Below are 27,718 nucleotides of genomic sequence, written 5' to 3'. Positions count from 1 at the left end.
CTGATGAAAATTTAGCATCTGAATTAACATGGTTACAATATAAAATGTACACTATATAAATATCCATTAGTTATTTTTAAAATATTGACTACATGCTGAAATGGTATTTTAGACATACTAGGTTAAATAAAATATTATTAAACTTAGTTTCAACTACTTTATTTTTTACTTTTTTTTCTATGTGTCAACTAAGTAATTTGAAATTACTATGTGACTTTCTTTTATTTGTATTAAAGAGTGCTGGTATAATCAATCACAGGAGCCTGGTGAAGAGGATCTGGTCCATATATTTTATTTCTGGCATCAAAATATTTTCCTAGTATGCCTCACTCTGCTTTTATCAAGAGTTAATGTATTCCTCATCATTCTGTTAATGTTAAGAATCATGCTAATAACTACCAATATTTATTCCTGTAGTAGAAATATAAACATTTCTTGTCAGTATAAAAGTATGCACATATAACACATTGTTTTCAGAGTATTTCTCATAGTTAAATTTTTAAAAATAGAAAATAAGCTTAGATACTGTGGGACTGGATTCAAGGACTGACAGATTTGGGGGAGAAATACTTTATATTATACAATATATATATTCATGAAAAAAGCAAACATAAAAAGTATAAAAATAAAAAGATACAATATATTTTAGTTGGAATTTCAGAGATTTTTTCTTTTCTTCTCTTTCCCCTTTACTTCAAAAGTTATAAATACTTTTGAAGCAACATGTATTGTCGCACTTTTGATTTTTTGTTGTACAGTTAATGAACTTGAGAGTCTGGATGACTGGAGATCATCTATTTGGCCTTCCCATTCTTTTGTTTCTTCTTCTTTGATTAATAAAGGTTTTCCTAGAGTTTGGCCGACAAGGTTACAGACTTCTTGAGCTTTGCGCCATGCGTTCTCAACAGCAACAAGACAGGCTTGCCGTCTTAGGAATTAAATGCAGAGATTATTAATATGACATTCAATGAACTTTAGCACTGAATAGTTTTGTTTAATTGATAATTTAGTTAAAGATGTGCTTAACTTACCGAAGATTCTCAATAGAACCTGGAGTATGATAGAACTGGGGCTGGCTGATGACGACAGAGCTATCTAGCTTTTCAACAAGAAAGTTACAAATATTTTGCATTTTTCCAAATTCAGTAAATGTAATGCAGACCTGTAAATGAAATGACACTTGAAATTATTCTCATGCCTGATGGCTTCTTTTAAAGTTTTCTCTAGGAGCGCCTGGCTGGCTCAGTTGGAGGAACATGTGACTCTTGATCTTGGGGTCATGGGTTCAGTCCCCATGCTGGGCATAGAGATTACTTAAAACTTTTAAAAAATAAAAATAAAAAATAAAGTTTTCTCTAAATATGAGGAAAAAAATTAAAGCCAGATAACGAGGTCATTTTATAATATGTAACAGATAAGCCTACTTGATACTCAACAACTAAATTATTAAATTTTATTAAATTATTAAGTAGTATCTCTACTTTTGAACATAAGAAATAGTTATAATAACTAATGATTATGTCTGTTAATTTTAATATCTGTATTGGTTCTTGGTTGGTTTGACTTTCCTCCTTATTGTGAGTTTTATTTCCATGCTGTTTTGTATATCAGGTAATCCTTGTGAATTAACTTTATGAGAGGTGTTGGATATTCTTGTATATACCACTATAAATAATTATTTGTTCTAGAATTCCATCAACTTCCTTGGAAACTGATCTCTTTTGGTTTGCTTTTAAGATCTGTTACGTGGGACTGGAGTATTGTTTGAGGCAAGATACTTCTGTATACTCCACCTCATGCCCTATGAATTGTAAAATTTTCTAATCTAGTGCTATACAGCCCTGTATGAACCCCAAACACTGTTCCCTCTAAATTTTGGGGTGATTCTTTCTCTAGCCTCAGGTCATTTTCACACATTGGTGTGCTGATCAGTATTCTGCTGAGTACTTGGCAGGGGTTGGTGGTATCCCCTCTGTGGTTCTCCGAAAAACTCTCTCTCTGCAGCCCTCTACTCTCCTACAAACTCTAGTTGTCTTGTTTGGGCTCTCAATTCCATTTCTTCAATACAAGGAGTTTGCTAGGCTCTGTCTGGGTTCCCTCCCTGTGAAGCTGCCTGGACACCTTGAGACACTGAGTTAGGACAACTGTAGGACTTTTGTTTGTTTCCTTTTTCTCAGGGATCACAGTGTTTCATTGCTTTATGTCCACTCTTTTGAAAACCTTTGTTTCATATACTTTGTCAATTTTTTGGCTGTTTCAGGTGGGAAGGTAAATCTGGTGCATGTTATTCTACCTTAGAAGCAGGAGTCTTGTCTGTCTTTTGAAGAGAAGTCTTTTTTTTGTGTGTTTTGTTTTTTTAAACACTATATGGGCTAATAAACTTTTCTGTTAGTCAAAATCAATTTCCTCAGCCATACCCAAGATGCGAGTTTTTAATCTCTGGGTAAGTTTCCAAATTTATATTTCCTTCCTGGTTGAAAATCAAAGCTCCAAAATGCCTATAGGCTGCCTTTAATAAGAAGTACAGACAATAAATACTTTTCTGCATTTGCATAGTTTAAATACGGAAACAAATCCTGTCTTTTGTGGCTGTATTTAATCTATAAAAGTGCCACAGAGGCCCTGTACATACATTTCATTACATGTAATGAAACATAGCAAGATGTACAGTGACTATGGAAGTTGGAAGGTAGCCAAATATGAGAGTTCAAAGGGTTTCTCTGCATGCAGATTAAAGTGATTGAGTATAACAGGTTCCAAGTGTCAACAAAAGCAATTCTTTGCTATACAAGTGCCCTTGAAATGCATTTTATTTTTAAAATTTATTCCAATTTCTACTCTGATAACTTAAAACAAAAATAATTTTTATAAATATACCCGCTTTCCTATGAAATATGCTGAATCCTTTGCATCCTTGGTATTCTTCTTTGCTAAAAATAAGTTATCTGGAAGGACAGTAAAAATTCCTAAGCAGGTTGCAAAAAAGATACTAATTTTTCCATCTTCAATTCCCCTCTACCCCTAATCATCTGAGGCAAATTTACTCCTACAGAATCAGGTTTAACATGTGGTACTTACTTGCTCTATTTCTATAAATAACAGGAAAACCTGTCTGTTAAGATCAGCTCCGTGGCTGCTCACACAAGATTTTCTCTGCCTTTCTTCCCTCTTACCATTACCATGACTTAAAAAGTTAGCAGATGTAGCTTTTAGAAGTACATCTACATTGATAAACAGACCATGAACAAAGTATAGTTTAGGAGTATTTGTGTTGAATGATTAACAAGTAAATTTGGTAGGAAAAAAAAAAAACTGTTTTCTGCTTTTTCTAACAGTTCAAGAACTGTTTTAAGTCTTCCAGTGGTCTGAACTTCTGCTTTTAAATTCAGCAATGTGGTATATAATCAAAATGTAGCTAGACAGAAATCCAAGTTAATGAAGTTGAGTCACTTTGCTGAAGAATGGAGATGTTGCATCACAATTTTTAAAGAGGTATTTAGGATAAAAATATTTTAAGTACCTAATACCTTGAAGATAAAGATAAATCCGTATATTCAGAATCCTCATTATATGTTTCATCATGGTAAAATAATGTGATTACAAATGTAGGCACATTTACACACTATCTTGTAATAGCTATATTAAATTACAAAACAGATTGGTAGATAAATGCTTCCCATCTCTTTGGTCAAGAAGAATCCTCATTAGTTTAGAAATTTCAGTACTAAAAAAGAAACTGAATCCAGAATAGGTGAGTTTTAAGTAAACTCTACCCCCAATGTGGAATTCAATCATGACCCCAAGATCAAGAGTCTCATGCTGTACTGACTGAGCCAGCCAAGTACCCCGAAAGGTGAGCTCTTAAGTGCTTTTAATGAATTTGTCTCCTGGATAAATCAAATCTCAGTTTATTAAAATTTTCTGCAAATGGGACTTCTGAATTATTGCTAATCTCAATTACCATAGAGAAACAGGCCAAAAGCCTCTTTAAAAATACTTGCAGTTCTAATTTCCAAAAAAGGCGAGTGTATAAAACTGAACAAACTACATGTAGTAGGCTAGACACTTTTCAATTCTGGGCAAGATTCTAAAAGATTATTTTAAAAATTAGTTTGTGGGGCACCTGGGTAGCTCAGTTGGTTTAGTGTCTGACTCTTGCTTTCGGCTCAGGTCATGATCTCACAGTTCCTGAGTTTCGGCTCAGGTCATGATCTCACAGTTCCTGAGTCCCTTGTCGGGCTCTGTGCTTATAGTGTGGAGCCTGCTTGGGATTCTCTCTCTCTCTCTCTCTCTCTCTCTCTCTCTCTCTCTCTGCTGCTCACCCCCCCATCCCCCACGTGCTCCCTCTCTCTCCCACGCTCTAAATAAATACTTAAAAAAATTAGTTTGTAAGGAATTAGGAAAGAAAAGGTTTCTATGAGAAACAAAGAAGATAGGACCTTGTCATTCATTTTGTTACCTTGCCACAGGCCTCCAAGTACTTTGTATATTTTCTTTTCTTTTTGGTATTGCCACAATCTATTATTTTCTTCCCTTTTTAAATATCCCCCAGTTTTTGTTTTTAGTTCTGTCACTGAAGAAAAGAATACAGGGTTTTCTCATTTTAATGGTCCTCCAAGAAGGCATTCAGGGAAGAACAAAATAAGGATACAGGAATTTAAGAGTAAAATCTTCTAAGTTCTCTTAAGTACTGAGTTTCTTGATGAGATGTTAGGTAAGAACTCATCTGACTTTTCACTTTGTTTTTTTCCTGAGAGTGAAGTTCACCAACTCTATGCTTTTCTTCTAATCTCTACCATTCTCAACCACTGCCAAATTATTTCTATCCAAAGGCCAATCTATTGAGCATGTATATTTGAGATTACTAAGAACAAATCACGATGTATTAAACTTGACTTCCTAACTGGCAAGTTACCAGAGAAATACTGTAGCAATAAAGAATTTATTTTTTACTTAGGATATACTGACATATAGTCTTCATGGCAACATTGTCAAGGTCACAGTTGATTGATGTTACTTAGTATTTTTATTAATTACACAGATGGGTACACGGATGATAAAATCAGCAGGTGACAGAAAGCTGGCCAGGCAGAATATAAACACTGATTGATAAAATCAAGATCCAAAAAGATCCTAACAGGCTGGAAACATGGTCAAATCTAGTGGATAAAATTTTACAGAGATAAATTTAAACTCTCATAGTTTATTTTGAAATAGCAATAACGAGTATAAAATAGAAATATGTAAAAGCAGCATGTGAGAAAGATACTTTGATAATTTTAATTACTGATTATAACTGTGAGCTCAACACAAGGGAACAATGTGATACAAGTACCAAGTTCAGTCTTAAACATTCCAGAATAAAGGAGATAATCATCTTTTACTAATGTGGACTGGATAAATCACAATTAGGACACTGTAGTTGTGTTGTAGGTGCTTTGGATGGAAATTGGTTAACTCAGTAGTTTGTCTTATAAGAAATGACTAAAGAAACTGGGGATTCTTACCCCTGGAGAAGAAAAAACTAGCATCAACATGATACTGAACTTCAAGTATATACTTCAAGGAAGTAGTATTTGCCTTTTGTTCTTGGAGAGGTACATCATTAATAATGGATGAGTACTACTAAGTCCATTCTGGCTTAATGTTAGAAAAATTTGTATTGATTAGACATCTGAAAATGGAATAAGCTTTTTATATTCATGTACTTACATCATTTCTAACTTTCAATATTCTTACCTTTAAAATAAAGAGAAACACCAGGGGGTAGGTGGGAGTTTAGATAAAGAATCTCTAAAGTGCCATTCAGGATAAAAATCTTAGTTATTTTGTAAAGTAATGTTCTACCTCCTAATCTAACTTTATATATCTAACTGTCCACGAGGGTACTGGTATATGTTAGACATTATTTTGTACTTTGTGACCCCATCACCCTGGTCTCTGCTGACTGCTGATGCTGACCTAAGGGTAATATTATCAGATTGCATATAAGAATTCTGGCTATCAGGGAGCCCTATACAAAATATGATCAGATTCTCTCAAGAAGTTGAGTATGGGACATTAAAAAGTATAACAGACGGGGAAAAAAGCAGAGTTTAGCCAAGTCCTAATTTAATCATGTTCTTCTAACAAAACAAGCAGCTCTAATGCATTTTCTGTAACTGCACAGTTGGTCCCTAAAACAACTTAAGTCTGAAAATGATGCCAGTTTCCATGAAGCTTTTCTGTGTATTTGCTGGAACCATTCCTTTTTCTCCTTACTTCTTGGGGTACCCTCACACTAAACCCCATTCACTTGAGATAACCTGAGCCAATGTATGTTCATTACAGCCTGAAGTCCTGACAGGTAATCACTGCTGGAGGAGTGCTAGAATAACTTCCAGCTTTGTTCTCTGTAATACAGACTCTTACCCCTCTGTTCTTCATCCTGTTTTTCCTTTTTTTGAAGACATCCAGTATTGTAATATCACCCAAAGGGCCCCAAATTGAAAAACTTATTTTAAGAAAACAATTGATATGAAACAGTGATACCATAGTGTGATATCATAAAAATCATTAAAAGTTATATTAAAACTTTTCACATCTGAGAAGTTTCATAACTCCCCTTACTTTTTTTTAATTAAAGTACAGTTTGACACACAATGTTACATTAGTTTCAGGTATACAACATAGTGATTCAACAAGTCTATATACACCTTGTTTTTTCCTCCCAGATTTTTAAAAAAAAAATTTTTTTTTTAATGTTTGTTTATTTTTGAGACAGAGAGAGACAGCGCATGAACGGGGGAGGGTCAGAGAGAGGGAGACACAGAATCTGAAACAGGCTCCAGGCTCTGAGCTGTCAGCACAGAGCCCGACGCGGGGCTCAAACACACGGACCGCGAGATCATGACCTGAGCCGAAGTCTGCCACTTAACCGACTGAGCCACCCAGGCGCCCCTCCCCCCAGATTTTATTTTAAGTAATCTTTATATCCAACGTGGGGCTTGAATTTACAACCCCGAAATCAAGAGTCACATACTCTTCCTACTGAGCCAGCTGGGTGCCCTCCCAAGTGTATAGTTTATGCTGTGCTCACCAGAAGTGTGGCTACCATCTGTCACCATACACTATTAAAATAATATTGACTATATCCCCTTTGCTGTGCCTTTTATATCTGTGACTTATTCATTCTATAACTGGAAGCCTGCATCTCCCACTGCCCTTCACACATTTTGTCCATCCACTAATGCCCCTCTTCATCCTGTTATGAAAGATATTTTTCAATCCCAACTACCATAAAATAAGTTTTGCCATGTGGATCTCTAAAATTATCATGAGTAATTTTAAAATTCCTTGAGATAGTTAAATTTTAAGTGGAAAAATAAAACTAAGTACTGGAGCAACAGTGTATTGTAGAAATTACTGTTTCAAGGAGGTAAGAAGCTAGGCAGGATTCTAATTTCCGTTCTTTCTTTCAATATGACTGGGAAGTCTGAGACCCCAAGGTATCTGAACTTGAAGTCACGCCCTTAAAATTATAAAAATAATAGATTATCTGGTAGGACTAGATGATTTTTTGAGATATTTCCCACCTCTAAACATAAAGATTATCTGACTAGAGGGGCGCCTACGTGGCTCAGTGGGTTAAGTGCTGACTTCGGCTGGCTCAGGTCATGATCTCATGATTTGTGGGTTTGGCCTGCAATGGGCTCTGTGCTGACAGCTCAGAGCCTGGAGCCTGCTTTGGATTCTGTGTCTCCCTCTCTCTCTGCTCCTTCCCCCACTCGTACTCATTCTCTCTCTCTCTCTCTCTCTCAAAAATAAACATTAAAAAAAAAAAAAGATTATCTGACTAGATAAATAAGAGTTTATCTCTAACTCTAACTCCATTCTTGTTTGCTTCCTGTGAGGAGGCAGCATGGAACTAGCACACAAATCCCAAGATGTTTGGATGCTGAAACAAATCGTAGTCCTATAACCTAACCACAACTATAACATACCTGATTTCATAAAATCCGGATCATAAAATCTTTAAAAATAAGTAAAAAGTATAGGCAGTTGTAGAAATTAAATGTTATCATTGAGTGTACAAAAAATATTTTGTTCTTTTTAATTCAGGCAGAGGTTGAGTGGTCTTTATTTTTTTTAGTTAATTATAAGAATTTTTCTTTTTTTAAGTGGGCATCATGCCCAGTGCAGAGGCCAACATGGGGCTTGAACTCATATCCCTGAGATCAAAAGTCAGATGCCTAACCAACTGAGGCACCCCTTAAAGATTTTATTTTTAAGTAACCTTGCACCCAATGTGGGGATCAAACTTACAACCCTGAGATCATGAGTCACACATTCTACTGAGTGAGCCAGCCAGGTGTCCCAAGTGCTTTTTGTAAAAACAAAACAAAAACAAAAAACAAAACCCTGATAACTTAGCACAATAGAGTAAAATTGCATTATGAAAGAAAAGAAGGTTGAAAAGTGTTTCAATCCTTATGTTAGGACATTATTAATTTGCTTTTTATCTGAGAAGAAATTTCCTATAGTGTTTTCCTGCTCACTAGGTGATAACTTTACTAAAATTTCATTCAGGGGGCAATTAACTGCTCTTCCTTCTTGCTATTTTTATTCCATTTCAGAACAATTTCTTTTAAATATATCTCATTACAATTTATTTTAAAAGCTCATATAGGGGCGCCTGGCTGGCTCAGTCAGAAAAGCACACGACTCTAATCTCCAGATTGTGAGTTCAAGCCCCATGTTGGGTATAGAGATTACTTAAAAAAAAAAAAATTAAAAAAAAATATGTGTATATACACATATACACGCATATATATAATATGTATACATATATACACACACATATATATATAATAAAAATAAAAATAATTTAAAAAATTCTTTTCTTTTGATTGTTATTTTTAAGAAACAGAACATGAGTGGGGGAGGAGCAGAGAGAGAGGGAGACACAGAATCTGAAGCAGGCTGCAGACTCTGAGCTGACAGCACACAGCCCGATGTGGGGCTCAAACCCACGAACTGAGATCATGACCTGAGCTCAAGTCAGACGCTTAACCGACTGAGCCACCCAGGCGCCCTGAGAAAAATAATCTTTTATCAATATCATGAGAAGCAGTCCTCCTATACATTTCAGTTCAAGAATAAAAATAAATGTAGATTGTATCCACAAAATCATGCTGTTACCAATTAGTTTTCATGATAAGTACATACCTCTGCTTCCATGTGATAAGCATTTTCCATTCTTCTAAAATCCTTTGTCACAGTTACATTTTCTGCCTGAAGCAGAAAGTACAAGAGTATGATTACTCAATGTTTGGCTACCAAATGCAATTACTCTAAAACATAAAGTAGAAACCTGAACTTATTAAACTCAGAATAACAGAGAATGCAGAAAGAACTGGTTTGCCTGATGTTTTAAACCTTCCCTAAAAGTTACATAAAATAAGTGTAGAGCCACTTACCCATTTAAGAGAAAACAAAGCCCTTTTCCTTACACCAAAATAAATTCCAACACAGCAAATATTTAATGTAGTATAAAGGGTCCCTAAAAGTTCCAGGAAATATTAGTTAACAGCTATATAACCTTAGGCTTGGGAAGGACCCAATATAAGTATTATACCAAAGGCAAGAAACATACTGACAAGATTAGTGATTTTAGCTAAATAAAATTTAAAAATTTTGAATGTTCAATACTGTAAACAAATATGGCAAATATGAAATTGGGAAAATATTTGCAATAATGAGAGAGTTATTGATAATCTTAAGGTTCCCTTAAAATAATCTTGAAAAAGAAAAAGCTAGAGGTATCACAATCCCAGATTTCAGGATATACTACAAAGCTGCAGTAATCAAAACAGTAGATGTTGGCACAAAAACAGACACACAGATCAATGGAACAGAATAGAGAACCCAGAAATAAACCCCACTTATAGGGCCTATGACAGTTAATTAATTAATTAATCTACAACAAAGGGGGCATAAATATACAATGGGAAAAAGTCAGTCTCTTTAACAAATCGTATTGGGAAAACTGGATAGCTACATGCAAAAGAATGAAACCAGACCACTTTCATTAGACCAAACACAAAAATAAACTCAAAATGGATTAAAGACGTAAATGTGAGACCTGAAGCCATAAATTTCCTATAAGAAAACACAGGCAATGATTTCTTTGATATTAGTCATAGAAACATTTTTCTATATATGTCTTATTTGGCAAGGGAAACAGAAGCAAAATTAAACTATTGGGACTATACCAAAGTAAAAAGCTTTTGCACAGTGAAGGAAACCATCAACCAAACAAAAAGGCAATCTACTGAATGGGAGAAGATAATTTGCAAATGATATATCTGATAAGGGGTTAATATCCAAAATAGATAAAGAACTTATACAACTTCACACCATAAAAACAAATAATCCAATTAAAAAATGGGCAGAGGAACTGAACATACATTTTTCCAAAGAAGACATACAGATGGCCAATAAACACATGAAAAGATGCTCAACATTACTCATCATCAGGGAAATGTAAATTAAAACCACAATGCGTTAACACCTTATATCTGTCAGAATGGCTAAAATAAAAAATGCAAGAAGTAACAAATTTTGGTGAGGATAGGGAGAAAAAGGAACCCTTGTACACTGTTGGTGAGAATGTAAATTGGTGTACTATTGTGGAAAACAGTATGGAGGGAGCTCAAAAGTTAAAAACAGAATTACCATATGATCCAGTAATTCCACTACTGGATATTTACCCAAAGAAAATGAAAACACTAACTGAAAAAGATATCTGCACCCCTATGTTTACTGCAGCATTATTTACAGTAGTCAAGATATGGAAGCAACCTAAGTGTTCATCCATAAAGATGTGAGACACTTATATGTACACACACATACACACACACACACACACACACACACTGAACTATTACCTATAAAAGAGAATGAAATCTTGCCATTTGCAACAATATGAATGGATCTAGAGGATTTAATGGTAAGTAGAATAACTCAGCCAGAAAAAGACAAGCACCATATAATATCACTCATTTGTGGAATTTAAGAAACAAAGCAAATGAACAAATAAGAAAAAAAGAGACCAAAAAAGACTCTTAACTACAGAGAATAAACTGGTGGTTTCCAGAGGAGAAGTGGGGGGGTGGGATATTGATAAAGGAAGCTAAGAGTATTACACTGATGAGCATTGAGAAATGTACAGAATTGTTGAATCATTATACTGTACAGCTGAAACTAATTTTTAAAAAGTTCCCATAAATTAATAAAAGAGTAGAAAAAGCAGACAAAGTTTTATGAACTGGCAACTTACATGAAAAAAAGTTTAACCTCAAATGTAAAAAAAAAAAAAAAAAAGAAACATAGGAAATGACAGTAACATTTTTTTTGGCTACTGACTTGGCAAAGTTAAAAAAGAAAATAATGCCCACTATGCCAAAGATATATTTGTAGTGAAGTTGTAAACTTATTGTCCTACACTGTAATTTTTCATAAGCCTTAAAAATATGCATAAGCCAGGAATTAATGTCCAAAAACATAATTAAAAACATGTATAAATACCTAGCAACAAGGTTATTCATTTTGTCACCATTTTTAATAATGAAAAACTAGGATATGCTCAATCTATTCCTACTACTCCCTATCTTAATTTGAATGCACCTAGAAATAGACTCTGAAACATGGATGTGAGTACAAGCAGTTAATTTTTAAAGCAATCCCAAGAGGGGCGCCTGGGTGGCTCAGCCGACTTCATTTCAGATCATGATCTCATGGTTTTGTGAGTTCCAGGTCCCACTGGGCTCTCTGCTGTCAGCATGGAGCCTGCTTCATATCCTCTGCCTCCCGGTCTCTTTGCCCTCTCCCCGGGGGGAGGGGGGTGGGCGGGGGTAAAAAAAAAAAAAAAATTAAAAAAAAAAAAAGATAATCCTTGGAAGCACCATAGGGGAATGGGAAGTGAAACAAAAGGAAAGCAAGCCATTAAAGTGTGCATTGTCAAGCGGTCACCACTGTGGGCAACTGGAACTTATTCCTGCAGAGAAATTCTGGGAGCCAGGGCAGAACATATGCCTCAGAGCTATCCTGCCCAAGAGGTAAGGTCTCCTTCCATTCACCTCCCTCACTTCTTAGCTGAAGGCTGTTAGAGCTTGGGGAGGGGCTGTTAATCCTCTGGCACTACTGGCTGGCCCATTTGTGGGTGGAGCCAGGAAAAGCTGCAGCCAGGAAAAACTGGCAAAGGATGCTCCATGTTGGCAGATGGAAGTTGGGCCTGTATGCACACAAATGTGAAGTGCCAAGGGATACAAGTGTGGGGTATCAATAGCATCTGCTACATCCCCTACTTAAAACTCAATCACCCACTGCCAAGACAATAAAGCAGAGACATACTATAGTGGTTAAGAGCAAGAGCTTTGAGGTCGAAATTCTTGACTGGAGTTGAAACTCTGTCACTTCCTAGCTGTGTGACCTTGGGCAAGTGACCTGCCAATAATCACTTTGATCCCAAGAGTTCCCATCTATAAATAGCAATTGAAATGCCAGTCTCATATGATGGGAATGAGTATCAAATGAGAGAACATTTGTAAAAGATCTAGCAGTAATAAGCGGTTTTTTATCACCAATAACATTCAAAATTCCTCAATGCAGCAAACAAGGCCTTCTTCCATGTTCTGCCTACGGCCTTCTTCTTCAGTCTTATCTCAGTTCTTGTCCATTTTTCCCAAGTACTCCTGTGTCCTAGCCAGAATGAACTGTATATAGTGCTCTGAACACATACTTGCTGCATTCTAGTGCGGAATTGGAATGCTTTCATTTTGGTCACTATTCAAGATCTGACAGAGTCACTTCCATTTCTGGTGCCCAGCAATATGCATCTATTACATATTTATCAAAAAACTCCACAATTGTGAGTAGGCAAATATTGGACTTTGTACCTATGAAAGGAACATACACATTAGAAAACAAAATAATTGCTATCATGTAAGTGCTATTTAAAATTAAACAGTGACAGGAAATGCTTAAAAAATGTTTGATGGTTGAATAAATATTGCTTAGTATCTTTAAAACATTTCTCCATGAAGGGGCGCCTGGGCGGCTTAGTCAGTTGAGCCTCTGACTTTGCCTCAGGTTATGATCTCACGGTTCATGGGTTCGAGCCCCGCGTCTGACTCTTGACAGCTCAGAGCCTGGAGCCTGCTTCAGATTCTGTGTCTCCCTCTCTCTCTCTGCCCCCCACCCCCACTCACTCTTTCTCCCTCCCTCTCTCTCTCTTTCTCAAAAATGAATAAGCATTAAAAAACTACAACACTGAAAATGAGGGTATGCCTTCATATGTGAAACTATATATGATCATAAAATAATCTATAATGTAGTTGATCTATAATATAGTTGAATAGTTTTAGTGCTTCATGCATTTTTTTTTAGTCATTCAAAGACATTTTTTTAAGTTTATTTATTTTTGAAAGAGAGAGACAGAGAGACAGAGAGAGAGACAGAGTGTGAGTGAGGGAAGAAAGAGAGAGGGAGACACAGAATCCAAAGCAGGCTCCAGGCTCCGAGCTGTCAGCACCAAAGCCTGACACCGGGCTTGAACTCACAAACTGCAAGATCATGACCTGAGCCGAAACGGGATGCTTAACTGACTGAGCCACCCAGGCACCCCTCAAAGACCATGTTTTGAGTATATACTATGTGATGTGTGTGAAGCGTAACCCTTGAATGCAGAGCAAGAGATAGAAAATGGTCTGTGCTCGAGAGGTTTAGAATATGAAGGAGATACCAGTAAAGCAACAATTTAAAATACAGAGGGATACGTTTTATTATAAGTAGGGAATAGAGTGTGGTATGGCAGAGACTAGAGTTATGTTAGAAAAGGAATGCCAAGAAAGTAAGCTTGGGCTGATTCTTTTTTCCTTTTCTTAAGATTTTATTTTTAAGCAATCACACCCAACATGGAGCTCGAACTCACGAACCCTGAGATCAAGAGTTGCATGCTCCGCTGGCTGAGCCAGGCAGGTGCCCCTTGGGCTAGTTCTTAAAGGAAAAACTGGGAGTCAGCTAGTCAAGGAGGGGAGAGAGAAGAGAGGAAACAGAGTTAGGTTCCATCTATTAAGCAAAGGAACCTGGGATATGAGGAGACCCTGAAGTAGGGGAGTGATGTTTTTAAACCCTCAATTCCAAAGTCTAAAATGAATACCTTTGTGAAAACCCATTATAATTCATCCTGAAAAGTAATACAAATTGTTTTTTGCATCATCTACTGAATAAATTGTCTACATGACTGCTTTCTTCCATTAGCAGAGATAACTGGGAGATTACTGACGTTTTCTGTCTTGAACACTGAACCTTAATGTAATTAAGTTAGATGCAGTAATTTATTGCTTTCCATGTTAGAAGTTATAGCCATGTGAGCTCGGTATACTTAAGAATTAGTTATATTATTCAAACAGGACTGTAGCATTGGCAATAGTTTTTACGAGGAAATTTTTTCCACATATTAAACCACTTAAATCACATTGTCTATAATTAGCCTTTGAGTTCTTTTAAACTCTAAAATCATGGAGACATCTGTTCCAAATGACTTTTAAAATAATTCTATGTCTGTAAATGCAGTACAAATGTATTTTTTTCCTTAAAGCAATAAAATTGCTTTTTGGGGGTGTGCCATTTCTAACAATAGACTAGAAGCGCTTTTATGAACTCAGTGTTACTTTGGATAATCGCAACTCTGGCCTTTTGAGTCATACTATGTAAAATGAAGGAAATGAGATAGTCGACTCATTCTGTGGCTTCTTCATTTCCTTTTTCTAATTATCTGGGGCCAACTATGGTTGGAAGCAATGTAGAGTTTAGTCTCAGGAAGACAAGAGTTCAAACACCGCCCTGACTAAAGCTTAGAGCATTATGTAACCTCTTTGAATCTAAATGGGGATATTAAAACCTGTCTAACAGAATTGTTGTTCAGATGAAATAAAAAGCTGGTTCATTTTTTTCTCCTTTTCTTACAAGCAGAGTTTAGGTAGATTTACTTAGGGATTTGTTTTATGGACATCTCTGGTAAGTAAAGGTATTTCATTTATGTGGCATCTACAATATACTGGCTTGTTTTTAAAGTTAAAACTAAAAAATTTGCCGAAATGTTTTGAGTGCTCGTTAAACGATAATGGATGCAATTTTCCTCCTCACGTTACTGTTTGCGAAAAATACTGAGGAACCAACCACTCCATGCAAATCTTTACACAGTTGGGAGGAAGCATGCTTTCACTTGCTAATTGCCTGGTGCGGAATAAAAACAAACAAAAAAAATATTAGTGTCTAGTATACTTAGGCAAGCACTTTCATCTAATGTGTCAGGTCTAACAGTTAACCATATCAAGGTAAAATACAAAATTACTGCGGCAAATGTCGCCAAATAAAAACCTACTCCATTTACATTCTTTTATTTCATAAGCCACTGGGACCAATAACTGCTTTCATCTAGAAGAAAAATGGGCCGAAAGTTCTACTCCGCCAGGTCCTGTCGCTCTGTAATACCGATGAGATAAGGTCAAGACCCTCGCCACCTCCAACTGACACCCGTCGGAGCCTGGAACTCTGCCTCCGCTTTTTGCGGTCCCGCCCGAGGCCCCTCCCCAACGAAGCTCTCACCTGCACACCTTGCTGCTGGAGGCTCTGTGTGATGTAGTCCAGGCGGCGGCAAACGCTCTTCTTGGCCTCGGCCGCCGCCTCCTTCGTGCTACTCACTAGCACCGCCACCTGCGCCCGGTCAGGGCTCGCAGACACCTCAGCGGTGCCGCTAACGTGCACCTCGCGGGTCGCAGTTTGGGCCTGTATTGAAGGGACGTGGCGTCGGGGTCCTGGCAGCAACTCAGCCCCCGAGACCACATTGTTCTCCCGGCCCCGGTCAGCCCAGGGAACCAGTTCCACGAACACCCGCGACTGAGGGGCCTGCTGCAAAGACATAGCGAGGGTAGCTGGGTTTCCATAACAACTTAGAGACTACGGCGGCCGAAGGAGCCAAACCGCGCCAGGCTTTTTGTGCGTGGTGCAAAGGATGCTGGGATGAGCTTGGAGGGCCCACAGTTATGGATGCGAGCTGCGAGGGTTTTGCAGTGTCTCCTTTACCAGATGTTGGCTGGGCACGTTATTAATAGTTTTTAACGTGTTTACGTTACGGCTTCCAAAAATCTTAGTGAGTTTTCTCTGCGCCCTCCCTCTTAGCGCCGCCTTTCCATGCCCACCGTCCGTGACTGTCCCCCTATCTAGCTTACCTCCGAAGAAGCTCCGGAGAGGCCAGGCTGGGCAGAGTGAGAGTGCTTTTACATTTCTCTGACGCCGGTCTGCGATTGTCCCCAGCCTTGTCTAATTTGACTTTACCGGTTCGTCTTGGGCACAGACCGCTCTTTGAGGCTGCACAGCGCCACGGTACGGGAAAGAGTTCTGTTGCAATGAACTGCTTTCTGCTAGTTTAATCTTGGGGAGTTAATGATTCCTCGAGTTTCAGTGTCATTGTTTCTAAAGTCATGTTGGCAATACTTTTCACGTTTGCAGTGTGGTTTTAAGTGCTTGCCGTATGGAAAGCAAAGAGAAAATAACGAATAGCCAATAGTAATAGATTTGACATGATTTTCATCTTTTGAATTTTCTTTAAAATCCCTGGAATGATTCTGGCTTTGAATATTGACAGGAGAGACTCAACTGGTGTCAGAGCACATTCAACATGAACATTGCTGGGTCTGTGCAACTTAGATCTTATCTATACCCCTTTCTTGAGAGAACAACACTAATTTCAACCCACTGATCCCCATTAGGTAGGTTTTATTCTTACCACTAAGTATGTAAAAGATATTTTTACATAGATATTACCTCTTCTGTCCCATGAAGAAAAAAAAAGAAAACCTTTTAAAGATAACTAATTAAAAAGACAACTGTTCTCTTGAAAGGAACCTGAAAAGGCCAACTGACAATCCTCATGAAGCTTCTCCTCTATGTTTTTCTTTTCTTATCATTTAGTTAGATAAAAAAATGCAAGTAAATCAGATGGTACCCCCTTCCCTCTTTCATTTGGGTTAAAGCAATTTTGTATCTATTTTGATGTTTATTTGTAACTAAAAACAAGTATGTGATAATATTTTAATTTAAAAACTTTTCTCCTTAGTATTTTTGTAATTTTTATCATTTGAGACACCCAAAAATAGTGCTTCTTGAATTTGGTGGAAAATTCTTTTTCCTTAATGATAAATGTGGAACAATATAATTTCCAAAATGAGTTATTGAATAAATGAATATCATAAATAAAAAGCAACAGAAGTTTTAAGTGCATATAAGTATTTAGGATATGATAATATATTTAAAATAAATGGGAAAATGAGTAAGTGGTACAGGGATAATTGGTTAGCTGTATGAAAAAAGAATTGATCTGTATCTTACATCATACGTTGAAAGTAAAATTCAGATGAGACAAAAAAAGAATTGGAAGAAAATATAGGTGACCATAAGTATGCTGTAACAATGGAAGAACTTTCTAAGCACAATTTCAAATGTAGCAACCATAATGAAAGGCTTGAAAAGTTTTACTACACTAAAAAAAACTTCAGTATATAAAACAAAACAAAAGAGAAAGGTGAGGGGGTACAAAATAAACTGGGAGAAATATTTGTAACATTTATTTTGTATGAAAGGCTAATAGCCTTAATATTAAGAGAGCTCTCACCAGAAGATAAGAAAAGAAAAATGGAATATGAACACAGGGAAACTGTGTTAGTCAGCTAGGCCTGCTGTAACAACATACCACAGACTAGGTGGCTTAGCAGAAATTTATTTTCTCACAATTCTGGAGACTAGAAGTCCAAGAATAAGATGTTGACAGTTTTAATGTCTCCTGAGGCTTCTCCCTGATTTGCAGAAAGCCTTTTCACTGTGTCTTTCCATGGCCTTTCTTATGTAGGCAAGCTTCCCTGGCATTTCTTCCTCTTATAAGAGCACCTATTGATTAGAGTTCCATACTTGTAACCCAAATTAACCTTAATTTCTTCTGCAAAGGCCCTATCTCTAAGTACAGTCACATGGGGGGGGGGGTGGTGGATCAGTACTTCAAAATATGAATGAGAAGAGGGAGACACATAATTCGTATAACACAAACCAATGAAACAGAAATACTACTAGTCTATAACATGAGGGAAAAATGAAAAATATTTATTTCCACCAGTAGTTAAAGAAATGCAAATTTAACTTTAGTGAACTAACTTTTTTTTGGATCTATCATTTTGGCAAATAATAAAGCAGTGGAAATGAAGGTAGAATAGAAAAAAAGAGTAATTTTGAGAGAAGAATGAAATTGTTCTTGGTGACAGAACTATATAATAAATAAGAGAGAAGGATAAGCCAAATTGGACTTTGAGGTTTTCAGCCAGGATAACTAAGAGAATAAATGAGGATGAGTTTATCTATTTATCTTATCAGGACCCAATTCTTCCTCAGAGTCAAGGCAAAGCTTCTAGCAACCATTCTGAATAAGATGACTCTCTACATAATTTGTTTGGATCTGGAATAGGCACCTCATTCAAGCTGTGACAGTTAGAGGTGTTTTTTGGCTTTGTTTGTTTTTGTTTTTAACCCGGGAATCTGTATTTACACCAAATTTCATTTATTAGTATTATTTTTTTAATGTTTATTCATTTTTGAGAGAGAGAGAGACAGAGCATGAATGGGGGTGGGTCAGAGAGAGCAGGAGACACAGAAACCGAAGCAGGCTCCAGGCTCTGAACTGTCACCACAGAGCCTTGATGTGGGGCTCACACCCACGAGCTGTGAGATCATGACCTGAGCTGAAGTCAGACGCTTAACCAACTGAGCCACCCAGGCACCCCTACACCAAATTTTAAAATTAAGTTTCCCAGATGGTGGGTCATGACATACACTCATACATACATATAAAACTTTGACAGATGTAGATTGGCCATTTTATACATACCATTTCTAGTAGAGAAGCAGAAAATGACAGTGTATAGAGAAACGGAGAGAAAATGAGAGAGAAAGAGAAGAAATCATACATCCAGAGAGGAACAGAGAGGAGATGGAGGAAGAGTACAGATGCAATTCTAATCTCTGTTTCTAGAATTTTCTTTAGGCCTGGTTTCATTCCTGCCCTAGAGTTCTAGAAAATATTCTTGTATCCTTGTCATAAAATCTCCCCCACTTTTTTTTTTTTTTTACAGAAGTAGCTTGACTGAGTTTTCTGTTTTCTTAAAACTAAAAACATTAACTAATAATAATGGATAAGAGGAGAAGAATTCAAAGTTGACTTGTGTAGCTTTTAGCCTTAACTAATTTATTGAGCTCCACACAAAGTGGATCATTAGGTAAAAGCCCAAAGCTTTACCCTTTGAGGAATTTTTGCTCTCCATTATCATTCAAGGACACACTGAGCAGTGTTGTCATGCAGTTGTTTTCCATTTCCCACTGGAACTTTCTTTATCAAGCCAGTCTATCCATAAATCTATATATAAGGGCTCAAGTTTTTTCCTCCTCCTTTAGCTGTTCATACAAGAACCACCAATGTAACCATTGGCATGGGCTCATAATGGTATTCTAGTGCAGCCTTGCTGTGTGGCATGGGAGTCTGGGATACCTGTTCATGCAGCTTGTTTATGCCTTTTCATTTCTGCTGGGCTGAATTTCTGCTGGGCTGCCTGCCTGTATGATATGGAGTGTCTGACGGGATCCAGCTTACGATGGCAGTTCTGAACACCTAAAAAACCAAATTGTCAGAGGAGAATGGAGCAATATATTCCAAATGCTGAGGGGCAAAAAAATAAATTAACCTAGAAGTGTGTGTTAAACTTTTCCTCAATAATGAAGGAAAATAGAGATATTTTCAGACATACAAAGACTTAAAGGAGTTTACTACCTATAGATTTCTCGCTAAAATATTATCATAGACTATGCCTCTGTGATATTACTAAGTCCAAAAGGAAAGCATGGCATGGAAGAAACAACAGTAATTACAGAAATTGGTAACATGTTGAAAAATTTAATTACTGGGGCACCTGGGTGGCTCAGTCGGTTAAGCGTCTGACTTCGGCTCAGATCATGATCTGTGGTTCGTGAGTTCGAGCCCTATGTCAGGCTCTGTGCTGACAGCTCAGAGCCTGGAGCCTGCTTTGGATTCTGTGTCACCCTCTCTCTCTGCCCCTCCCACACTAGTGCTCTCTCTCTGTCTTTCAAAAATAAATGTTAAAAAAATTTTTTAAATTTAATTAGTGAAAATGATTTCTTGTTTGTGTGAGGATGGTGAAACAAAAATTGAAACTAAAAAAATATTCTAGACATTATAACAAAAGAGGATGAGAGACGTTCCATTGCATTTGGTTAAAGCATCTTACGGTCCTTGGCTTGTTCAAAAAGAGGCTGGAGATACTGAATTATATTGTACTTTGTTGTAATACTTTCTAGTTAATTACCTGTGGAAAATATATAAATAAGTGATGAGATCAAAGGAGGCAGAAAAGGCTCAAAGAGGTAGGAGGAAGATTAAAATAGCGCAATGTTGTGAACCAGAGGATATAAAACTTTCAAAAAGGGAAAGGTGATGAATAATGCCAAATGATACAGACCTATAAAAAAATTGAGGGTACAGATGTCTATTGAATATAATATTTAGAGGGTTATTAATGACCTTCAAAAAATTGATTCACTGGGAACTGGTTGACAAACTGTTAAAGGATGAGTGAGTGACTAGAAAAAGGAAAGTCAGAGAAGTATCTAATAGTATATGAAGGACTTTTTTTTCTTTTTAGAAAAAGTAATTGGATTCAGACTTTCCAGAAATGAAGATAATATCCTACCTTATCTTATAAATACCCCAGACACAGGAAATAGCTTTCCTCTCTTTTCTTATTATTTCCAGGTTTGTGTTTTGCTTCCTTACAGGTTAAAGATGTTTATCTTCTGGTACCTTAAATGATACAGGTAGAACAGGATAGTGGGCATAGGGTATGCTGTGTCCATGGGGACTTTGTCCAGTCAGGTTTATTTACTTTTCTCCTCTGCCTATCTTACACAGAGTTCCAGAGTCTAATAAATATAGCTGTATCTTGAAAGTTACAAATTAGTACAGAAAAAGTATTCCCAAGTACATCTCAACTCTCTAAGGGAAAATAAATGTGCAACATCCTCCCTACTATATCATCTTGTTGTTAGGCTGGGCTGTCCTATGTTTTGCTGTTGAATTGGAAACCACCTGATTCTGTATACACACTTGACTGACCTGTTGGACACTTCAGTTTGTCAGGTAAGCTTTTGGTTTAAATCTTCTCTCACTGCACTTATTTTTTCTTTAATCCATCTCACATCACTGGCCTTGGTTGATATTATCTGGCTTATTCTTGGTATTCACATGTTGGGCTGCATAATATAACCACGTAACATTTTGTTTACACAAAGCAGTGGATGCCTTAGTGAAGGGAGAAGTACTATTTTATAAATAAAACTAATATAGTAATAGTAGCAATTACTAGTTGTAATTATATGTTAGCTGACTTATACTCTTTTTATTCAAGACAATAAAACAATTTGATAGCTTGTTTGTAAATTTAAGCTGTGAAATTCTCACTTGGGTAAAGACTGCTTCTTCTTGGTATTCATTTCTTTGAAAACAGTGGATTAGAGATAGCTTTGCCAATAGATACTTTAAACTCCAAAAATTATTTAATTCCAAAATCTAGTTGTATCCAAGCCAATAGGACATTGCAGATATATAAATAACTTAGGGAGAAAATCTGTTTAAATTTCTTGAGTTTATGCAGATGCAATGGTCAATTTCAATTTGTACTGCACATCAAGGGAAATTGTGATGAATAAGAGAGGGCTACTTACAGAAATTGTTTCTCTGCTCATGATACTTTATTAGATATTTTTAAAGAATTATTGTAACACCTTGGTTAGATGGTCAATCACTAGAGATATAACTGGCCACAGCGAGGTGGATGCTAAATAAATTACCAAATTATCAGAAAAAAAAAGATGATATCCAATAATTAGAAAAAGTAAAAGAGAAAAGACCGTAGGAAAGAAAACATGGAGTTTGGAAGCTAGAAGAAACATAGTCTCATTTTACAGATAAACAAACTAGAACAAACCAGAAATTTTTAAAAGTTAAGTGCCCCAGTTTATGGGACAGAGACAGTCTAATGTTCTTTCCACTGTGCCCTGCTGCCTCCTAAGGAGGAATGATTATTTGCAGTACATAGAGGCCTATTGTTGCTGGCCACACTCTTTCTCAAAGCAAATGAACAAACAAAGTTTGCTTCACCTCTAGCCTCCCTGGACTCCTATAAAACTCTGTTCTTCTTGTTCTACTTCTTTCTCTCTGGCCACCTCTTTACTTCATGTTTCACTGATTTCTTTCCCCTGACAAACTCAGTCCTCAGCCTACTTCTTCTGTCTCTAAATTTGTAGCTACTTTCATGGATTCAACTTTCACCTCTACTGACTCAGTTTTCTTATTTGTAAGATGAGAGAGCTGGAGTAGATTTATTTTAATATTAAAAGCAGGGTCAGACATCTGGGTGGTTCAGTCAGTTAAGCATCTGACTCTCGATTTCTGCTCAGGTTACCATGTCACAGATCAGATTGTGAGATTGAGCCATGCATAGGGCTTCATACTAACAGCACAGAGCCTGCTTGAGATTCTCTCTCTCTCCTCTCTCTGCCCCTCTCCACTCTCTCTGTCTTCAAAATAAATAAATAAACTTAAAAAAATAAAAAAATGAAAGCAGGGTCAATGACAATGCAAGATGATGGATATTATAAAAGTTTTATTTAAAAAACAGTGTTATCTGAACAGATACGTCACCAAAGAAGATATACAGATATTAAGTAAGTGTATGAAAAGGTGTTCCACATCATATGTCCTTAAGGAATTGCAAATTAAGCAATAAGGAGGTACCACTACACACCTATTAGAATGGGCTAAATCCAAAACGGACAGCACCAAATGCTGATAAGGAGTGAGCAGTAGGAGCACTCAGTCAGTCTTGGGAGTGCAAAATGCTATAGCCACTTTGGAAGATAGTTGGGCAGTTTCTTACAAAAACTAAACATACTCTTACCCTCTGATCCAGCAATTGCACTCCTTGGTATTTACTCAAAAGAGTTAAAAACTTACGTTCACCAGAAGCCTGTATATGGATGTATATAACAGCTTTATTTCTAATTGCCAAAATTGGAAGCATTCAAGATGTTCATCAGTAAGTGAAAGAATACTTGAACTGTGGTACCTCCAGAAAATGGAATATTATTCAATGCTAAGAGGAAATGAGCTATCAGGGCACCTGGCTGGAATGTGGAATGTGAGGCTCTTGATCTCAGAGTTGCAGGTTTGAGTCCCATGCTGGGTATAGAGATTACTTAAAAATAAATCTTAAAAGAAAGAAGAAATGAGCTATCAAGCAATGAAAAGACATGGAGAAACCTTAAATGCATATTACTAAGTGAAAGAAGCCAATCTGAAAAGGCCACATACTGTATGATTTCAAATATACAATATTCTGGGGAAGGCAAAACTATGGAGACAGTTAAAGGATCAGTGGTAGTCAGGGGTTAGAAGGCAGGGACAGATGAATAGGTGAAGCACAGAGGAATTCTAAGGCAGTGAAACTATTTTGTATGATAGATGCAGGATAGATGCATGTTATCATACATTTGTCAAAACCCTAGAATATACAAAACCAAGAGTGAACCCCAATATGAACTGTGGACTTTGAGTGATTATGACGTGTCAATGTTGGTTCATCAATTGTAACAAAGGTGCCACAGGTATAGGGTATAGATAGTGGGGGAGGCAGTGTGTGTGTAGGCGGATGGGGGTATATGGGAACTCTCTGTATTTGGTTTGACTTTTCTGTGAGCCTAAAACTACTCTAAAATATTTTTATTAATTAAAAATTTTTTAATGTTTATTTATTTTTGAAGGAGAGAGAGAGACAGAGCCTGAGCATGGGAGGGGCAGAAAGAGAGGGAGACACAGAATCCGAAGCAGGCTTCGGGCTCTGAGCTGTCAGTACAGAGTCCAGGGGGAGGCTTGAACTCACGAGCTGTGGGATCATGACCTGAGCAGAAGTCCGGAGGCTTAACCAACTGAGCCACCTAGGCCCCCTTACTTATTAATTAAATTTTTAAAAATTTGTTTTTCAGATATATAAATAACTTAGGGAGAAAATCTTATTTAACTTCTTGAGTTTATGCAGATGAAATGGTCGAGTTTATACTGCACATCAGGTGAAATTATAATGAATAAGACAGGGCTACTTACAGAAATGGTTTCTCTGTTCATGATACTTTATTAGGTATTTTTAAAGAATTATTGTAACATTGTGTTTCAAAAGGACAAAACTATTTAAAGTGACTTGCATTATCAAGCTATGTGAGTTGTGAAACTTACCTCTTTTGATACTTTGTTGCTTTATTTTTTAAATGAAGTGTGTGTGCGTGTGTGTGTGTTTTAGAAAATATTATTAAACACCACTACTACAGTTCTACTTACAGAACTGTCTGTTTTTAGGAAAATGCCTTGATAAACTTCTGTGAGTGTGGAAGGTGAGGCCTTGAGAGTGTAGTCTAGAAGGAGACTGCAGTGCAAAGAGAGAACCAAGCAGTTCTGCATAAAGAAGTGAACACAGATGTGGGAGGAGGAATGTCAGGAAGAAAGACAAGGAAGCGTGGAGTTGGAGAAAAGGCCATACAATATAGATAGGAGGCTAGATCCTCTGGAGAAAGATATAAAATTCCCTGGTGGCTTTGTGGCCAAGAACTTTAAAAACCATAGATACCTAATTTACAATATTTAGTTGTTAACCTTTCAACAGTGTAACACATCAGAGCACTGCATTGTCTGTGTGGTTTGGGGGAAGTCAAGGAAAGCAGCTCTGTTTAGAACAAAGAAGCAGGCATATGCAAGACCTCTGCAAGACATGTGTGAGATCAAGAGTTCAGTACAAGTGGGAGCCACAGTTGACCATGAGAATGAAAGTACACAGGATTAAGGGCAATGGAATTTCTCACAGGAGCCTTTCTCAAAGAGAGAATGGGGTTCAGGCTGACAGATCAGATGACTGGATTTCCAGAACAATTTTGGGGATGATTGAAGGTGGGTAGAACAGTGCTTGACACATAGTGGTAAAAACTTAAGTAAGCACTTGACTTCCAATTGTCTTGTATAGTCCTACATCAGTTTTGGAGCTGGGACAGCCTTGGCTTTGAGGAATATTCCTGAGTAAGGTAGGGAAGCTCTGATAGAACAAAATTAGCTTACGTGGTACCTGACAGAGTGTGGAGGAAAACTGCTTTTCTGAAAATACCACTCACCCAGCTAAAATAAAGGACAGTACCTGTTAGAGGAATAGGTTTAACTCAAGTCATGTCTCTGAGGATGGAGTTAAGGCATGTGATTTTTTTTTTTACGGACTTGTAGAAAACATGATTAAGTAACATTAAGCTTAGAAAATATATATTGTGAGAACAGTAAAAAATTGTCCCAAGGAGGCTTAAGTTAGATAAATAACATTCTGAGAATGACAAAACTGAACAAGAAAACAAACTGTATTCTCTCAGAAACACGTTCATAAAATTCAATAGGATCAGAAATGCTGACTAACAAGATATGGAAGTTCTCCTGAGATGCAGTGAATAAAAAAATAGAGGGGGGAAAAAGAGCAAATGACTGCCACCACTGGATCTGTTCTTTTTCACTACCATAGTGATCATCCTTCTAAACAGCTTTCCTGTCTGCTTCCAGACTTTCCCACCAGAACCAACTGCATAATTCCATGGCCACTTAGAAGAAATGTAATCATTTCCATCAGCAATTTAGAGCCTAAGGTGGTCTTTTCATATCAAATCAGATTTTAAGTCTGTGAAATTCCAGACTTTTTATGAGCTGTTCCAGCACTTTTTACCAAACTGATTTTTGGTGTGCCTTGATTTCTGTCTGGTTTATAGCCAAATTTGCTTAATGATTTTGCATATATGTAATAATCTTATCTGCACTTCATTGCCGGCTCACTAGCCATTTGCCTATGAAGAAAGTACTCCACTGTCATCTTAATCACTTCATGTTCTGTGCTTTCCCTAAATGTAATTGATTTCTGTTTGTCCAGAAATATCACGGAATAAAATAATCCTGAATGTTTGAACAATGTGGCTGAGTTAACATACGTAGTCTACATGAATTATCAATCTTGAATGAGTTATTTTATAATAGAATTCTTAGTGATAAGATTAAACATGATAAAGTCTTTCTTTGATAATTCAGAAGAAACTTTAGAATCTTGGAGTGGCCTAGGCTCACCAATACAAGCAAGAATTGTTATTCAGTCGTTCTGCAAAGTAAATCTGATTATTAAGGTGTTCTGGGTGTTTTTGGATTCTGGATAAATAGTAGATTATTCTAGCCTTCAAAACATAAGTATCCTTTGGTTTTCTCATATTAATCCTCTTAGACTGTAATCATTTATGGAATATCCTGGGAACTTATGTATTTGACTATGGCATTTTGGCAATGAAATGCCCACCTCATCAGCTCTGTGTATTTTGTTTGTTGAAGATTTTCCTGAAGTCATGCAGACATATTCTTTAGCGATACGGAGTGAGAGTTTGATTGCCTGAATAGATTTTCCCAAACTTGCCCTTTTGTAATGGCAGGAGAAGATAAATAGTTCAGTGCCCTAACATCTTCGGACCATTTGCTAAATCTTTCCACTGCAATAAGTATACTGAGATGGTGGCAATTTCTGTGAGTTCTGCAGTGTTACCTAGAAAGAGCATGGGCTGTGGGGGCATACAGACCTGTGGTTGAATGTCATTTTCTAGGTCTGTGGCCTTAGGGATTTCCTTTATAATGTTTCTTTATTTTGATGTGGTGAGGGGGAGAGCACAAGCTGGGGAGGGGCAGAAAGAGGGGAACAGAGGATCTGAAGCCAGCTCTGCACTGACAGGCTGACAGCAGTGATCCTGATGTGGGGTTCAAACTCCAACTGTGAGATTATGACCTGAGCCAAAGTTGGATGCTCAACTGACTAGGCCACCCAGTTGTCCCTACTTTAATGTTTCTAAGACTCAGTTTCCTATTCTGAAAAATAGAGATAATATTTTATATTATTAAAATAATGTAGAATATTATTCTACATAGAATATAGAATATAGAGATAAGACCTATTGCAAAGACTGCTAATGTTTGCAATATCCATGTTCTCCTTGTATTCTTGGGCACAATTAAACTCTGTATTTTCAGCCCTTCTTGCAGATTAGTCTGTCCATAGTTGAGTTCTGGCAATGGAATGCTGGTGGAAATAAAATGCCAGGAAATAAACTTCCTGGTTTGGCCCATAAAAATCCCCCAGGTGGCCTCTTCTCTCATTTTCTCCATCTGCTGGCTGACTGGAGACAACTATAGAGACCTGTTAGACATAAGAGCTACAAGACATAAGAAGCTTGGAGCAGAGTCTGCTGACACTCTTACCACCCCCATTAGATGTAAGGAAGAAGTAACATGTATTTTGGTAAGCCACTGAAATATGGAGGATGTTTGTTTCAGCAGTTAGCCTACCCTGACTAACACAACTCTAGGATTGATATAAAGACTGCAGGAGGAATCTTGGTAAAGCATCGAACATAAATTGAATGTTCAGTACATGACAGTTATCTTTACCATTATCCT

General features: G+C 37.0%; 1 protein-coding gene and 1 long non-coding RNA gene across 3 annotated transcripts in view; one reads left to right on the top strand and one right to left on the bottom strand.

The window, feature by feature from the left end:
• Window positions 1-276: 276 nt before the first annotated feature.
• Window positions 277-15,966, bottom strand: IRAK1BP1 (interleukin 1 receptor associated kinase 1 binding protein 1). Of its 2 annotated transcripts, XM_025925502.2 has the most exons (4): window positions 15,652-15,966; window positions 9,208-9,273; window positions 1,032-1,162; window positions 277-928 (listed from the first exon to the last, which is right to left on the bottom strand). In XM_025925502.2, the coding sequence occupies exons 1-4, from the start codon at window positions 15,964-15,966 to the stop codon at window positions 658-660; spliced, it is 783 nt and encodes a 260-aa protein (XP_025781287.1). In that variant the 3' UTR covers window positions 277-657. The 2 variants fall into 2 exon arrangements, with proteins under 2 accessions (XP_025781287.1, XP_086563408.1); XM_086707282.1 differs by lacking the exon at window positions 9,208-9,273.
• Window positions 11,920-27,718, top strand: part of LOC147581038 (uncharacterized) — a 397,405-nt gene continuing 381,606 nt past the window's right edge. Inside the window, exons 1-3 of the long non-coding RNA XR_015251333.1 lie at window positions 11,920-12,098; window positions 15,455-16,428; window positions 21,205-21,295. This is a non-coding gene — a long non-coding RNA (uncharacterized LOC147581038). The remainder of the gene's footprint in view (window positions 12,099-15,454; window positions 16,429-21,204; window positions 21,296-27,718) is intronic.

The sequence above is a fragment of the Puma concolor genome, chromosome B2, assembly GCF_028749965.1.
Source record: "Puma concolor isolate L17-30 chromosome B2, mPumCon1.1.hap2, whole genome shotgun sequence".
NCBI classification, from domain to species: Eukaryota; Metazoa; Chordata; class Mammalia; order Carnivora; family Felidae; genus Puma; species Puma concolor.
This window is presented reverse-complemented; position numbering and strand designations above follow the sequence as displayed.

Coding starts and splice junctions, on each gene's coding strand:
- IRAK1BP1 (XM_025925502.2), bottom strand. CDS start 15,966: ATGTCTTTGCAGCAGGCCCCTCAGTCGCGGGTGTTCGTGGAACTGGTT. Junction 1,163..9,207: donor CTTATCACATGGAAGCAGAG/GTATGTACTTAT, acceptor TTTCATTTACAG/GTCTGCATTACATTTACTGA. Junction 929..1,031: donor GGTTCTATTGAGAATCTTCG/GTAAGTTAAGCA, acceptor TTAATTCCTAAG/ACGGCAAGCCTGTCTTGTTG.